This window comes from Capsicum annuum, chromosome 1 (genome assembly GCF_002878395.1).
Source record: "Capsicum annuum cultivar UCD-10X-F1 chromosome 1, UCD10Xv1.1, whole genome shotgun sequence".
Classification (NCBI taxonomy): Eukaryota; Viridiplantae; Streptophyta; class Magnoliopsida; order Solanales; family Solanaceae; genus Capsicum; species Capsicum annuum.
In genome coordinates, this window is record NC_061111.1 from 254,163,851 (window position 1) to 254,180,917 (window position 17,067).

The 17,067-nt window shown below is 37.0% G+C and overlaps 3 protein-coding genes and 2 pseudogenes across 3 annotated transcripts; all 5 read right to left on the reverse strand.

The window, feature by feature from the left end:
• LOC107851361 overlaps nt 1-264 on the reverse strand; it is a 5,286-nt pseudogene extending 5,022 nt beyond the window's left edge.
• Nucleotides 265-2,209: 1,945 nt separating this feature from the next.
• Nucleotides 2,210-4,367, reverse strand: LOC124899229 (annotated as a pseudogene).
• On the reverse strand, nt 4,024-6,153 carry LOC107857408 (auxin-responsive protein SAUR36-like). Its single transcript, XM_016702290.2, has one exon. The coding sequence runs from the start codon at nt 5,049-5,051 to the stop codon at nt 4,470-4,472; it is 582 nt and encodes a 193-aa protein (XP_016557776.2). The 5' UTR covers nt 5,052-6,153; the 3' UTR covers nt 4,024-4,469.
• Nucleotides 6,154-7,567: 1,414 nt separating this feature from the next.
• Nucleotides 7,568-11,256, reverse strand: LOC107863292 (probable LRR receptor-like serine/threonine-protein kinase At3g47570). Its single transcript, XM_016709161.2, has 4 exons — nt 10,633-11,256; nt 10,341-10,521; nt 9,869-10,251; nt 7,568-7,825 (listed from the first exon to the last, which is right to left on the reverse strand). Exons 1-4 carry the CDS (start codon nt 11,254-11,256, stop codon nt 7,568-7,570), a joined length of 1,446 nt encoding a protein of 481 aa, XP_016564647.2.
• Nucleotides 11,257-11,260: 4 nt separating this feature from the next.
• On the reverse strand, nt 11,261-13,382 carry LOC107863286 (LRR receptor-like serine/threonine-protein kinase RGI5). The gene is made up of 3 exons (XM_047413460.1): nt 12,789-13,382; nt 12,488-12,611; nt 11,261-12,294 (listed from the first exon to the last, which is right to left on the reverse strand). The coding sequence occupies exons 1-3, from the start codon at nt 13,380-13,382 to the stop codon at nt 11,261-11,263; spliced, it is 1,752 nt and encodes a 583-aa protein (XP_047269416.1).
• Nucleotides 13,383-17,067: the final 3,685 nt, after the last annotated feature.

Genomic DNA, 17,067 nt, shown 5'->3' on the forward strand with positions numbered 1-17,067 from the left:
CAAATGACCCTTTGGTACTTGGTTCTGATCCATCAATTCCGACCCGAGCCGAATATAACCCGAACTGCATTTTGCAAATTTGACACTTTTAACCCCATTCTTTAACAAATTTCCCAACTTACATAGTTTTGAAATTGCTTTTGTTGCACAATTGGTGGATCCCAAACGTTTGCAAGTAATTTTTCCCTTTTTCCTCCTATGAATGAACAACTTGAAAACTCTCACAAGTTTTCTTCCAAGCCTAAATCCTCTCACTTTCCTCATTTTCTCGCAAACCGTGTCAAAAAATAAACTATCAGCCAATGACGAACTTGTTTCAAGATAGATACCTTACGCTTTCTGACTATCTATGAGGATCTTTGCTTCAGATTAGATGTACCAACTTTTTACTGACACTTTCAACCTCTTTATGAAAATCTTTGCCCCAAGATAAAAAGTATCACATTTCTTCTTTGACTGTAATTGGAAATTCTTTACCATCTACTTCTCTATGAAGATCTTCGCCTCGAGATGAAAAGTATCAACTTTTTTCTTTGTCGAAAATAGATGATTCGTTAACGTCTCACTATGAAAACTGGCGATTTCTACCTCTCTATGAAACCTTCGCCCCGATATAAAAAACTACCAATTTTTTTCTTTGATAGAAATAAGAAATTCCTTACCTTCTCATTATGAAAACTGACACTTTCTACCTCTCTATGAAGACGTTCGCCCGAGATAAAAGATCATCAATTTTTTTTCTTTGATAGAAACAGGAAATTCCTTACCTTCTCACGATGAGAACTGATGCTTTCTACCTCACTATGAAGACCTTCGCCCCGAGATAAAAGAGTATCAACTTTCTTCCTTTGATAGAAATAGAAAATTCCTTACCTTCTCACGATGAGAACTGATGCTTTCTACTTCTCTCTATGAAGACCTTCGTCCGAGATAAAGAGTATCAAATGTTTCTGGAAACAAGTGACTTCTTTACTATCTCTACTGAATTGTTTGAAGATAAAAAAGTACCAAAAATTTTCTTTGTTAAATTGTTGAAAATTGGCTATCTCACCTAGTATTTCAAGAACTTGTAACTGACATTGCTATATAAAGTGAAATGTACTGTTTGTGATTTTGTGCTTTTATTTTGGTTAGACAGTTTGGCTTTTTGTAGAATACTAATGGTGATGATAATGCCTAGCACTAACGGTAAATGGGACAAAAAAAAGTGCAACAACTTTATAATAGATTCTGATTAATTTTGAACTGAAACGTTGTGATTATTATCACGATAAAATTATGAAATAGTTCAAACAAAATAACGTATAGACAATGTGAGATTGATCAAAATTTTTGAGTTTTTATGCTACTTAATAGGAATATAAAAAAAATAAATATGTAAAATAATATGGCCTTTGAAAATAATGTATTTTGAAGAATTCAGCACGAATATAGCAATGTTTTTAGAAGGATAAAACAACATACAAGATAAGTACTGTTGACTTCTTCTATGTCATTAACTAAAACTTATAAGAAATATAATAGAGAAACCATAATTATATCATTGGTGTTCTGCTTGTAAAATAACGTGTATGCCTCTTTGTCCAACTCGAGGTGCTTTGATCTTGTTGCGCAACTCGATTTTTTGACAGTTTAAATGAGGAGTATTTTAATAAAATTAGTGATCTAAATTTAAATTTTAATAAGAGAAGTTAAGTATATACATGTACGCACAAAAAATAATATTATAATAATTGAAAGTTGTCATTTTTTGCTCTTGCATAGTAGTAATTTTTGGTATAGTATTTTTAAAGGTACATAATCTTTAACTTCACGTATTAATATAATTATTAATAAAATTAAATGATGAATTCTAGTTATTCTAATTAATACGACATTAGTCATTTGTTTGTAATACGTTAACTTGGATGTGGATGTCAAAACTATCTTTATTAATATAAAGTTTGAGTTGTTTAATTTAAAGTTCTAGAATATTTCTGCAATAAATTAGATAGCTTTTTTTTTTTTTTTTAAAAAAAACAAATTTTTAAACGTATTTCAGCATCATCATTATTATTTTCAAGTGAAGTTGAAATTGTAATATTTACTATTAAAATTTTTGAGGCCTCAAAATTTTTGGAGCTTTTTACCTTGAGCCACCCATGGTTAAACGACCCACTTTAAGCAATTCACGTAATCATGGACCTCTTACCAATTGATTCTAAGTAACTTAATCGAGATTAGAAGCAAACTGTGCAAAAGCTTCAAATTTTGTGAATTGCGTTAGTTCTAATTTTAATTTATCAGCTACCTGTTTCATGACTTTTATTTGAGCTGCGGACCCCACTCTGGAAACGGAGATACCCACATTAATAGCAGGTCTGATTCCACAATTGAATAAGCCTAACACGATTTGTCCATCAGTAAAGGAAATTACATTAGTAGGAAATTCCACAATTAATTTAGTGGCTCTATCCAAAAGGCGTGAATGCAAATAAAAAACATCTATTGAAAAAGCTTCACGACCGAGCGATCTTCGTAATAAAAGAGACATTTGACTATAAGCTTGCACTTGTTTGGAGAGATCATCATAAAAAATTAAAATGTGTCGTTCACGATACATAAAATATTCAACTAGAGCTACTCCTGTATAAGGAGCAAGGTATTGTAATGTAGCAGGGGAATCCATCGTTTCGGCTGCCACAATAGTGCATTCCATCGCTCCCCTTTCCTGTGAGGTCGTTATTACCTGGGCCACTGAAGACGCTTTTTGCACAATAGATATAAAAACACATATTACATTTTGACCTTATTGATTGAAAATGGTGTTTATGGCTACTGCTGTTTGATCGATTTGTCTGTTCCCAATAATTAATTTTCGCTGACCATATATATATATATGAGCAACAAAGTTAGGAATACTGGTGAATTAATTCTCATATTCCTTGTTTTATTTTTAATAAAATTAAAATAAAGAGAAAAGGGGAAGGAAGCCAACTGAATTTTTGTTATAACAGTTTACTGGCTATATGGAATTTGAGGGGTCAGAAATTACAAAATATAATTTAAACAAAAAAAAGAGAGATTATTTATATTAAGTTAGTTGTGTTTGATTTTGATATTTGAATAAATATAGCATTATATAAAGTTATGTTTTTTCTTTATTAATCACTTTTTATATGGGGACATTATCTTTTGAATATGACTAATTCTAATTGCTGAAAAGTAGGAATTATTTTTTAATATATTATGAGTGGAAATTCTTTTATATTTTGTATAAAAATTATGCCATGTAGGTCCATTTGACTAGGTTTTCTTAAGGATGTTTCAAGTGGTACGGAAGTTTTAATATATTTTTTTATTTATCTGTCCTTTTCAATTTTTTTAAATACAAACTTTGCTAACTTGTACGAAATATTATTTTTTTCATAGGTAGGGGTGAATTTATCATTAAAGTTATGAGTTCGGGAACATTAACAGTTCATATAAGGAGTCATTGTTTGATGATTTTGGAGTAAATCGTTCGTGCAATACATTTTAGAGAAGTCAACAAAGCAGTTGATTTTTTCGCGAGCAGTTGATTTTTTCGCGATATACATAGGTAAGGGGTGGATTTATCGTTAAAGTTACGAGTTCGAATATTAATAGTTCATATAATAAGTCATTATTTGATGATCTTGGAGTAAATCATCTGTGCAATACATTTTAGAGAAGTCAAACGAATAGTTGATTTTTTCACGATATTCATAGGTAAGGGGTGGATTTATCGTTAAAGTTACGAGTTCGGTAACATTAGTAGTTCATATAAGGAATCATTATTCGATAAATTTGGAATAAATCGTCCGTGCAATATATTTTAGAGAAGTCAACAAAGTAGTTGACTTTTTCGCAATATTCATAGGTAAGGGGTGAATTTATCGTTAAAGTTACGAGTTCGGTAACATTAATAGTTCATATAAGGAATCATTATTCGATAAATTTGGAATAAATCGTTCGTGCAATACATTTTAGTGAAGTCAACAAAATAGTAGACTTTTTCGCGATATTCATAGGGAATCAATGCTAGTAGAATAATATTTATCCTAAGATATTTTATTTCTACTTGTAATACATTTATGAAAATACCATTCAATAAAAGAAAATAATACTAGTGGCGGCGATTCTTGTTCATTACTTTTTATACGCACATAAGTTCAAATATGTACTTTCGAATCTTAAATTCACGCGTGATCACAGCTTACCAATGCTTATGCCTCCAGTTTTGCCTTACGCGATAACTCCCATTGCCACCCGAGGCAGCGATTCTTGGTTTTTACTTTTATGTACTTTCCGATCATTGCCCCATATCACAACTTACCAGTACTTACGCCTCTAGCTCCGTCATACATGACAAGGGTGGTGGCGATTCTTGTTCCTTACTTTCTGCTACAAATATAAATTTAAAAAGATATACTTTTAAATGGTACAGATATGCTCCTGATTACAACTCATCAGTACTTATGCCTCCAGCCCCGCCTCCCACCACCACCCATGGCTACGATTCTTGATTGCACTTTGTTGAATTCAGATAACCGACAAGGGATTCGGATCCCACCAGAGTAATCGAATCCATAAACCATTTCAGCCTCTCTCAACAAATCAACAAACAAAGGATGATTGAAGTAAACCACAGGCACTAAAACCCTACATGCATCTTCTTGCTTTTCACCAACATACACGGCCAAATGACCCTTTGGTATTTGGTTCTGATCCATCAATTTCGACCCGACCCGAATATAACCCGAACAGGGTTTCGCAAAATTGACACTTTTAACCCCATTCTTTAACAAATTTCCCAAATTACATACCTTTGAAATTGCTTTTGTTGCACAATTGGTGGATCCCAAACATTTGTAGCTAATTTTTCCCTTTTTTCTCCTATGAATGAACAACTTGAAAACTGTCACAAGTTTTCTTCCAAGTCTAAATCCTCTCTCTTTCCTCATTTTCTCGTAAACCGAGTCGAAAAATAAACTATCAGTCAATGACGTACTTGTTTCAAGAGGATCTTCACCCAAGATCAAAAGTACCATGCAACTTTTTCTTTGATGAAATCAAGGAAATTTCTTACCGTCACACTGTGAGAACTGATGCTTTCTACCCCTCTATAACAATCTTCACCTCGAGATAAAAAACATCAATTTTCTTCTTTGACGAAAATAGGGAATTTCTTACGTCTCACTGTGAGAACTGACACTTTCGACCCCTCTATCACAATCTTCACCTCGAGATAAAAAACATCAATTTTCTTCTTTGATGAAAATAGGGAATTTCTTACCGTGTCACTATTAAAACTGACACTTTTTACCTCTCTATGACTATCTTCGCCCCGAGATAAAAAACATCAATTTTCTTCTTTGACGGAAATAGGGAATTCCTTACCGTCTCTCTATGAAAACCGACACTTTTTATCTCTATGTAGGTCTTTGCCCCGAGATAAAAAAAAATATTGTTTTTTTCTTTGATAGAACTAGGGAATTCCTTACCGTCTGACGATGAGAACTAATGCTTTCTACCTCTCTATGAAGATCTTCGCTTCGAGATAAAAACTACCAATCTTTTTCTTTTGATGAAAATGGGGAATTCTTTACCGTCTCACGATGAGAATTGACACTTTCTACCTTCTATGAAGGTCTTCGCCTCGAGATAAAAACTACCAATCTTTTTCTTTTGACGAAAATAGGGAATTCTTTACCGTCTCACGATGAGAATTGACACTTTCTACCTCTCTAGGAAGATCTTCGCATCGAGATAAAAAACTACCAATCTTTTTCTTTTGACGAAAATAGGGAATTCCTTACCGTCTCACGATGAGAACTGACACTTTCTACCTCTCTATGAAGATCTTCGGCTTGAGATAAAAACTACCAATTTTTTTCTTTGATGGAAACAAGTGATTTCTTTTCAATCTCAGATATGAGAACTAACAAAAATTTTCTTTGTTCATAATAGAGGATTTAAAGAAGTTGTAACTGGCATTTCTATTTCAAGGGGATTATAATACTGCTAATAGAGTACTGTTTGTTTGTATTATTATTTTTTTGGTCCAATTTGGCTTCTTGTAGAGTAGTAAAGGTGGTGATAAAAGAATAATCACTAATTAAGAGGAAACAAAGAGCCAAATACTAATTATAAATGGGACAAAAATGGACAACTAATATATAGAGAATCTTTATAACTCACTCTGATCAGTTTTGAATTGAGACGTAGTTATTATTGTCACGAAAAAATTGAAATATAATTCAAATATAAGAATGAATGAGGTTTTTATTTGTTGTAGATGAAAATGTATAAGATGTCAAGTGTAACACACACATAAATATATAGTATTACCAATATGACTTGTGGTGCAGTGTATGAGGCTGCTCTATCCTTAACCAGAGGTCGAGGGTTCGACCCTGGGTATGGAGAAAACTCTGTTGGGAGTGCTACCCCCGAATGGGGCCCTACTCAGCGCGAATTCGAATTAGTCGGGCTCCAATGCGGGCACTAGACACCAGATGAAAAATTAAAAAAAAAAAGAAGAAATTGTGGCTATATGGAGTTTCAAGGGTCAATTGTTAAGAAATATAATACTAAAAAATTTGTAAGAGGGCAATTATGGTTTTATTAATTGTGTTTTTTTCTTAATTACTTACTTTTTATATGGGTGACATTGATTTATTGGACTATTTTTTTTTTTTTTTTTTAGAATATGATATATGACTAGTTCTTTTAGCAGAAAAGTTAGATTTTTTTTTTAATGAATTGTAAGTGGAAATTCGTTTATATGTTTTATTTAAAAATAATGTCATGTATGTCCATTTGACTATGTTTTTTGGGGGGATATTTCAAGTGGTACGGAACTTTTAATTATTAAGTATTTTTTTTCTACTTATCTGTCCTTTTCAAATTCTTGGTACGGAAACAACCTCTCACAGAAATGCAAGGTAAGACTGCGTATGATACATTCTTGTGGTGGAGCCCTTCCCCGGAGAACGCACATTGCGATAGCTTTAGTGCACCAAATTGCTTTTTTTTTTTTTAAATAAAAATTTTGCCAAACTCTGTACAAAATATTTTTTTTCGCTAGGAGTGGATTCATTCCAGACCCCACTGTGTGAGAAAACAGTGGATTTATTATTGTAGAGTGGATTCATTGTTAAAGTTACATATTTCATTAAAAAAATTAAGGGATCCTTTGTTATAATGAATAAAATTTTTTTTTTTGAAATAAAATTTGTGATTAACTTCACCTTATGTTTAGTATAAGGTATTAATTAATTTTAAGATTATTTTATCCAACCATTTATATCTCGTATGGACGGTGGATGAAAATAGTTTCATAAAATATCCAACTCATGAATGTCGGGAGGCAGATTTAATTTGGAACTCTATAATCATGCCAAGACATAGGTTCATCGTATGGCTAGCCTACCAGGAGAGACTACTTACTAAGGCTAGATTACTGAGACTTAACTTGCCAATTGAAGATGACAAATGTGGTTAATGTGATGCGCTGACCAACTGGGAGTCACAACAACACTTGTTCGCGGAATGTGAAGGATGGTCAGGTCTTCCATTGTTGAACTTTACAATCAAGCAATCGTTGAGATGGTACAAAAGTAGAAGGTGGAAGCAGTTCCACAAAGAAGTAGCCACAGCAATTTGGGGTGCAAGTATATATCACACGTGGAAAGCTAGAAAACGAAAGCAGTTTCAGAATTTGTTCGTATCGAGGGCTGTGGTGATAGGCCAGATTCAAAGGGAGATTAAGGAAAGAATTGAGCAACGGAAATGTACAAAGAAAGCCAATAGTTGTAGACAACTGATACAACATTTAGAATGTAGGCAGTAACTATTTTCAGATGTATAGCTTTGTTGACTTGAGGCATGAGAGCCTTGGCCCCTGCTTGTAGGTGGCTAGACTGCTTGTGTGCTCCTTAGGTGTATTGGATTTGGTTGGTATGGTAATATTTCACAGTTTATCGCCCAAAAAAAAAAAAAAATACACCGTAAAAACAAACATAATGCAGGTGAACATCCATGACTGATGTTAGGAAAAATGAAATCAAATAGCAGAACGTCATCAGAACACTCGAGATGAAATTAAATAAGAAGGTTCGACACAACAATCTACTGCCACACACGATAGTTCATAGTTCCGACTACTTATCCTGTGTCGTTATTAAGTTGGCATCGACAACTTCCACCCATTGCTTCAAGCTAAGATCTTCATCAAACATTTCATCACTACTCTTTGTCCTTTTAAATGTTTTCGTTAGTGTTTGTGACTCGAATTTTGTTGGTCTGGCCCTGAAAAGTTCGTGGTGTGACCCATGTTTGAGATTTTTTTGGCGGCGGTATGGACCTGTATGTTTTTGGACTTGGGATTTATTTGTACGCACATATTATATAAGTGTGTTTTAGTGGGTTGTTTTTGATGGTTCACATACGTCATTGAGACTTTGTCTCCTCCTTGTATTCCTCTCCATTATAGTGAATATCCTCCTCATCTTCCCGTGGTTTTTCCCGTCAATGGTTTTCACGTAAATCTGTGTGTGTTCATCTTGTTTTTTTTTTGTTTATGGTATTGCTTATTCCTGTCCGCTCATAACAGTTTCCATCAACATGATCCCATAACCGTAAACATCGTATCTGTTGACACCAATATCTCCAGTCCATACTTGGATTCTGCACCGGAATGACCCATTCCCGGACTTAGTGCATAGGAACTTTAATGCACCGGGCTGCCCTTTGAACATGATCAAACATACTTGAGAGGCGGAACCCATCGACAGACACCTAAAATTACCTAAAATTTGCACGATATTTCATTTTGACACCTAAACTAGACGACGTTCATTTTTGGCTCCTCAACTAGTATCCAAGTGTGTCATTTTGGCACTTTTTGCTGAGTCATCATGGCATTCATATTGACAACATTATTAGCATTACTAATCTTCAAATCGAAACAACATCATCAGGTATGAAATCCCAAATTCTTACTCAACTTTATGATCAATTGAAATTTGTTAGTTTTCGTTGTTTGGTTGATCGTAAGCAGTGGCAGATGTAGAGTAGAAGGTGTGGGTTTCCGGGAACCCACACCCGCTACCGTAAGGCTTAAAATTATATAAAAAAATCTTCAAAAGTTATAATATTAATTGGTGGGAACCCATAACGAAACCAAGGGATAGCTTAGTGGTAGAAAAGGAGCCTTGGAACCCACAAGTTTAAAATTCTGGATCCGCCTCTGATTGTAAGGTGTTTGCTCAATTGCCTAAGTGAGTCCTTTGCTGTGTGAACGATCTTTTACTGTAATGGTGGGTAATCATGAGATCTTTTCAACTTTCATGATAAGAGTACCACTAGGCCATTACAAGTTATTAGGGAGTAACTGGTAAAGTTGCTGCCATGTGATCAGGAGGTCACGGGTTCAAGCCTTGGAAACAACCTACTTGCAGAAATGTTACATTAACTTTTTATTACGTTAAAGTAAAACGGATTGATGTTATTAGTTGGTGAACAAGAAACAGGCCGTGTATTATGTGGACTTAACATTAACTTTTTATTACGTTAAAGTAAAATGGGCTGATGTTATTAGTTGGTGGACAAGACACAGGTCGTGTATTCATGCGGATTCCATATGGGCCTGTATTCATTTCATGTTATTGGTGTAGGCTGGCAATAGTGTAGGCCTGTAGTAGACCTGTGAGCCCATAATGGGGGTGCACTTGGTTAAGGCTTTTAAGCCTATAAATATAAGGCTAGGTCCCTCTTTTGGCTTTAACATAAGACGCAAAGGAGAGGAAGATTCAGCCTAGTTTGTCTTTGATTACGTGTTGCAATGATGGACAAAGCTACGCACCTTTCCTCTCGCATATTTCGCTGCTTTTATAGGTGTTGTTGGTTTATGTGAACTTGTGGTGTACTTTTCTTTAAACCTCGCTACAATATCTTTCATGTCGATCCTTCGATTAGGAGGTTCGACGCAACAATCTACCGCCACTTTCATGATGGATACTACGCAATCTAACTTTTTCATGAAGTGATTATCCTGTGGTGTTATTAAGTTGGCGTCAACAACTTCTGTTATTGCTTGTGGGAGTGAATTGCTCACCCATTCCTTCAAGCTAAGTCCGTCATCAAACATTTCATCATTAGGTTTTGTCCTTGTAAATGTTTCCATCAACACGATACCATAACTATAGACATCGCATTTCGTTGACCCCAATCCTTTCGATCCATGCTCTACAACCAAACAATTTTATATTCAACATTTACAGGTTGAGAAAAGTTGAGAGAAATATTCGGAAGCAATTAATTAAAAGATTACGTACCTGGTGCGATATAGCCCAATGTTGCTAAAGTTTTCGTGTATGAAGCACTCTCATCATCAGAAAGCATTTTTGAAATGCCAAAGTCACTTAGGTGGGCGATCATGTCCTCGTTCAACAAGACGTTGCTAGGCTTCAAATCACAGTGAATAACGGGAAATGAACAACCGTGGTGGAGATATTCCTATGAACATGCCACATCTATCATTATACTCAGCCTACGATTGATGTCTAAGAAGTAGTTGTGTGAATACAGCCACTTATCGAGGCTCCCATTAGACATGTGCTCGAGTACCAAAGCCTTAAATTCAAAATTGGAACAATTAGTGATGACTCTGGTGAGATTCCTGTGGCAAAGGTTGCGTAAAACTTGACATTCTGTATCGAAACTCCTAAAAGCTGCTTGCATTTGAAGCTTGAACACTTCAACAGCAATAGTAGTCCCATCTATGAGGATTCCTTTGTAAACAGAGCCGAAACTCCCAGAACCAATCAAATTGCTCTCGTTGAATGAATCAGTTGCTCGGAGCAATTCATAGTATGAAATTCTTTCTCTTGTTGAGACGACGAAGGATGAATCAACTTCTTGCTTTTTTTTACCTCTTATATACCTTATCCACACAAACGCAAAGCCAATGACTAGTACAAGTGCAATTCCGGCTGGTAGAATCAGAACCAAGTCGTTTTTTCCTCTTGGATCTATGCTTTGAGCTACTAGTGTGGCATGGTGGAACACGGAATCGTGGAGAACCACACAATGCTTCATTGGACATGAAAGATTAACTGGATAGGTTCTTGAACCAACCAACTTGTTGAAAGAAACGTTGAAATACTTGAGATTTCGAAGCTTCTCCAACGACTTTGGAATTAATCCTGAAACATTGTTATGAGAAAGGTCTAGAAATTCCAAATCCGACATGCTGCTAACTGAGCCAGGTATTGATCCTCGTAGTTCGTTGTCTCTCAAATGAAAGATGTACTAGATTCTGCAAGCCAGCGATTTCTCCAGGAATTCCATTTGAGAATCTATTCATTGATAGATCTATATATATCACAGCCTTTATATTTCCAATTTCCGAAGGTATGGAGCCACCCAAGTTGTTTGAGGATAAGTCTAACGTCAAGAGAATTTTGAGGTTCCTTAAACTTGCTGGTATGCTCGAATGCAATTTGTTGGAACCTAAAAATATCTCCTGAAGGTAAGTTAAGTTCCCCAAACAATTAGAAAGAGATCCCGAAAGTTGATTTTTAGCCAAGTGTAAATAGACCAAGTTCTTCTGCAATTTACATAGATCATCTCCGATGAATCCAGTGAGTTTGTTGCGCCTCAAGTTAAAGTGCTGAAGGAATCTCAAGTTGCTAATAGTTGTAGGAATTGATCCTATTATATTATTTCCGGAAAGATCAAGGTCCATTAAGCTTTCTAAGTTCCCGATTTCTTTTGGAATTTCCCCTTTAATACCACAATCACGAGCTCTAAACATTTGAAGAGATGTACTAGAAAGGTTCCCTAACGATAGCGGAAGCATAACATTCAGAGGGTTCCAAGATAGAGAAAGAACTTTTAAATCTCTACAATTTGATAAGGAAGTCAATAGTTGGTTAACCTCCAAGATTAGGTACTCCAGATGAGTCAAATATCCAAGAGAGGTCGGAATCATGCCGGTGAGTCTGTTTCCACCGAGGTCTAGAATTCCGAGTTTGGAACAATCGGAGAGAGAACGAGGTATAGTCCCAAAAATATTTATGTCACTCAGAGAAAGACTTTCGATGTTGGGTAACGTAGAACCTATGTTTAATGGAAGGTTTCCTGTTAGATTATTATTATCCATAAGCTCAATCGTTCTCATCGCTGATATGTTGAAGATCTCCATAGGAATTGAACCAGTAAACTTGTTCAAACCAAGATAAAGTTCATACAACTCAATGAGATTGCCTACCTCTTCCGGTATTTCACCTGCCAATTGTATGAAAAACTTTCACAAGTAATTCGTTAGAAGTAAAAACAGCAGGGTAGTACTCAACACCAAACCTTCAAAATGGTTTCTTTCGAGATACAAAATCCGCAAATTACTTAAATGTCCAATTTCGCTATGTATGGGTCCATCAAACTCGTTATGAGATAAATGACAACCTTTGAAGTTTCGAACAGTTTGACCATGTAGCTCGTTGAGACTTAAGTGAAGCGCTTTCAACATCGGAAGACAATTGTATTACTTGTAAATGCAATGACTTCGATTCCAGAAATGTTGAAGATCGAGAACGGTATGGAACCTATAAGTTGATTAGATTCTATTGACAGTCTTTTTAGATTTTGAAGTTCTCCGATCTCTTCGGGGATATTTCCTTCTAGGATATTGAAAGAAAGATCTAAATCTACCAGCGTTGAGGCATTCGCGAGAGATGGAGGGATAGAACCTATAAGCTTGTTACAATGTGTAATCCTAAAACCATTAGATTTTGAAGATTTCCAATCTCTTCTGGGATCTTGTCGTCTATGGAATTATATGACAAATCTAAAGTTTGAAGCGCGGAAATATTAGAAAATAAAGAGGGAATGGAACCACTGAAACTATTATTTCCTAGTGTCAAAATCTGAAGTTGATGTAATACCCCGAACCAGGACGGAAGCTTCCCACTGAAGATGTTAAAACCAAGTACAACAAACCTTAACCGATGCAGACGTGTCATTTCTTGAGGCAAACTGCCATAGAAGTTGTTGCGGCTCAGGTCAAGCGAAATAAGAAATGTAAGATTTCCTAAATCAGGAGGAATTCTGCCTGTAAGATTCATGTTGGAAATATTCAATGACGTGACTCTATGGTGGCAAGAACGACAAGTGACTCCAACCCAACGACAAACAGAAGTTGCCGGAGACCAACTTTCAATCAACAAGTGAGAGGGGTCTAAACTGATTTGCGCTTTCAACGAAAGAAGCGCTGATTGATCAGTGGTAATGTTGGTTTTAGTCATGGATAAACTATCCACAACCAAGTGAAACAACATGAATGCTATTAAGAGAAAAATGTTGAAGTCTTTCTCCATTATGGCTGGTTATAATATGAGGCTTAGAGACTTAATATACTGATCAATTGATCTCCATTTTGGTCTTTATGTTATGGTCTTCTTTTAAAAGTTGCATCTTGTTGGAGTTTGAAAGGGGGCAGCTTTGACTGCAACTCAATAAGAAAGAAGCAAATAGAGGACTAATGATCACTAGATGAAGCTATTAATTCCCAAGTATATTGTCATGACTTGATTTCACTCTTTCGCAGATGGCTAGGACACGAGCTATTGCTACACGAGACAAAGATCCCGAGACCGAGCCTAGGGATCCTGTCGTTTTTCGTGGATGACCTAAAGGTTGTGGAAAGTCTGGAGTTGCAGCCCCATCTAGGGACCAGGATAGGGGACCCTATTCCTGTCCCCGAGCTAGAGCTTCTTCTGCCCCAGCCAGCGGTGGGCTAGGGACCATCTCAGGCTCCACGGGGGTTTATTTCTTCCTCAGTGCTTAGAGATGCATTGGTTCAGCTTTTTGGATTGCTTGGTGGTGCACCGTCTGATGGTGCACAGTCTACAAATAAGAGTGGTAGTAAGGCAGGCGCAACCTGTAGCTGCGCGTGGCTCCCAGAGTTGAGGTCTCTTCTGCGTCGGCGGTTACTCAGCCGGTAGTTGCTCAGCCGGTGGTTTCCCAACTTGCTATGTCTGTTGAGGAGCAAAAGATGCTGGGTAGATTTCTGAGATTGGCTTCGCCTAGGTTTTCTGGTGCATCGGGCGAGGATGGTTATGAGTTTTTGATTGCTTGTGAGGATAGGCTCCGTAATTTTAGCCTAGTTGAGACTCGTGGTGTGGATTACACTACTTTTCAGTTGGACTTGGCAGTTCGATATTGGTGGAGAGGTCATCTTGATTCCAGACCAGCTGGATCTCCACCATTGACATGGACTCAGTTCTCCGAGATCTTCCTAGAGAAGTATATGCCTCGCAGTCTTAGGGATCATTTGAGGTATCAAATGGCTCTAACGCGATGCCTTAACGTGATCGAGAGTGCCTTTTTAACTGCTCTATTATCTGCTATTTTACCATCTAATGCAACTCAACATAATTCAAAAGATAACTATTTTGTGGAACTTCAGACGAAACAACTTTCTGAAAATTTGAACACACTGCAAAACTAACATGATTAAATTTAGGTGCCTTTCTATGTCTGACAAGGGTCTTGGCTACTTTTGTTCTTCTTGTTTCTTCCAAATTAGAAAGGAAAACAAATTGCCTAACGCCATTCAGTATTAAAGTAAAGATGTGCATTTTCAAAGTAAAGATGTTCTCGAGATGCAATCTGTGTCAAGTTGAAGTGTCTAGATGGTCACGATGGAAGTTGGGGTATTCAACTTCCAGTGGATGTCATGTTTAAGTGTCTATCTATGTATTACTTGACATATAGATTTTAACAAATGGAAAAGTCCCTCGTTGCTGCGTGTGTGCACTCCCCCCTACTCAAGCTGAAAATGACACTTGTTTATTTGTTCATTGCACAGTGATGAGCCTTATTTCGAACATGGTCAGTCACATTACAAGGACATGACCCTTGATAGGAAGGTGCGGAGGACTCGGATTAGGGTCTGTATGTATCTGTGCTTGGAGTTTCTTGTTCGTGGTGTTTTGTGATGTCTATTATTATGGATAGATGGTTTATAGTGCTATACTGTTATATGTCCTGAGCCGGGGGTCTATCGAAAACAATCTTTCTACTTCACCCGAGGTAGTGGTATGGAGCCCCATACTTGTGGGAATACACTGGGTATGTTGCGAACAAATGATGTGAGTACATTTCTACTATAACTTCTACTATCCGGTAAGTAGAGCTTCTCAACCCATTCCCTATCTTTTGTATTCTTCTTCCCGTTAAGCATTGCAAGTATCCTGCATGTTAAAATTGATCTTGAACCTAACTCACACCCCAAAAGCTAGCTCACGAGGAGGAGGATTGCCCAAGTCATATAAGGAGACCAAGGACCCTTTCCTCTTCCGATGTGGGATACTTAACACTCCCCCGCACGCCTAGGTTAACTGTAGCGTGGACAACACGCACAGGCTAACTGGAGCGTGGACAATATATATGTTGGCCCACCATCGGTGAACAAACATTTGGAATGGGCACAGGCATTTACAGTCTTCTGCAATCTTTCCATAAGGCTCCATTACTTGCCTGCCACACTATAGTAAATCAGTGCCTGCAATCGCCGCTCTCATCACAGCTCTACTCAACTTCCCTTTTGCTTGGTCTGCTGATCTTGCTGTCTCGTTCAACTTTATCGATTCAAGCATACCTTCAAAAGCATCTTTTAGAGAAGGCTCACTCGACCTGTCACCGCTAAGTAATTATTCAGTGTCTTGGCATATCCTCATTTTGCATAGTCTATCTCTTGTCGGTAGTCGCTTATGCCAAATGAACCCATGCTTAGCTATCGCAATTTAGTTCCAAGTTTCTCTCCGCCATTGCCATGGGCAACCAGCTCCTCTTCTCCAGTTACGGACTTAGGGTTTAGGGGTTGTTTGTGTTCAGGAGGTTCGATGTTATAAACCAAACGGGAGAACCCAACCCAAAAGACAAACAATCGCCTCCGCTTGAGAACCAACGACCTCGTTGGTCACTGGCACCCCTCTTAGGTCCAGGCCACCACTCCAAGTCACGGCCCAACACGCATGGGACTCTCAACAAGAGCACCAATGTTATAAACCAAACAGGAGAGTCCAACACAAAAAACTAATCTAATAAGTGAGAGAACCCATTTGACTTATAATCCCTTAGCATTTCTCTATTTTTTCAATGTGGGACAATTGGTTCATTACATTCGAACACACATATTGACACCTAAAGATTTAAGGTTCCGCTATTGGAAACCAAAGCATCCAGCTATATTTCTCGGTTTTAAGGGTGCTTTTTTCCATCCTATACCAATATTTATATATTTTTTTTATATAATTATACCTAATCTGCGTCGTATTTAACAGGTGCCGAAGCACCAAATTTTGTACCTAGGTCCACCATTGCTCTTTCTCCACTGATAGCCATCTCCATTATATCCCTCAGCAAAATTTTCCCCATATCTTTTTCCAGTACTAGCTTGAGTCTGAAGGAGCCTTGTATTGCCGCCATTTTGCTCTTTGAGATAACACTACAACAAAAGCAATTTTTAACGGCAATAAATATGCATTTCAATAAAGAGTGCCTATAATTTTTTACCAACATTAGTTAATTGTCATAGGATCTAATGAGCTAATATCGTTATAGGCTTTAGGGACATTTACAAAGAGAGCTAAATTGTACCTGTCACTAGTAAATGCCTCTAAGAAGGGGAGCCTTGGAGTAACTGGTAAAGTGGCTGCCATGTGATCAGGAAGTCACGGGTTTAAGCCTTGGAAACAGCCTCTGGCAGAAATGCAAGGTTTTAGACACCTAATTCTGTCCCTCCCGAAGATCCAAGTTACACATTTTTATCCTTGTCTTACCACGTGCCCTCACCCGTATGATTATATCTCATAAAAATACAAAAATAACAAATCCACTAACAAACCTAATCCCCAATTATTCTTTTGTAACAAAATTAACCACTCCTCCTATCAATTTTGGACAACACATCACTACCCCATGTCCCCATACCCTACCCCAATACCCACCTTCACCACATATACATACCCCCACAATCACGGAAGCAGAGGCCATGGT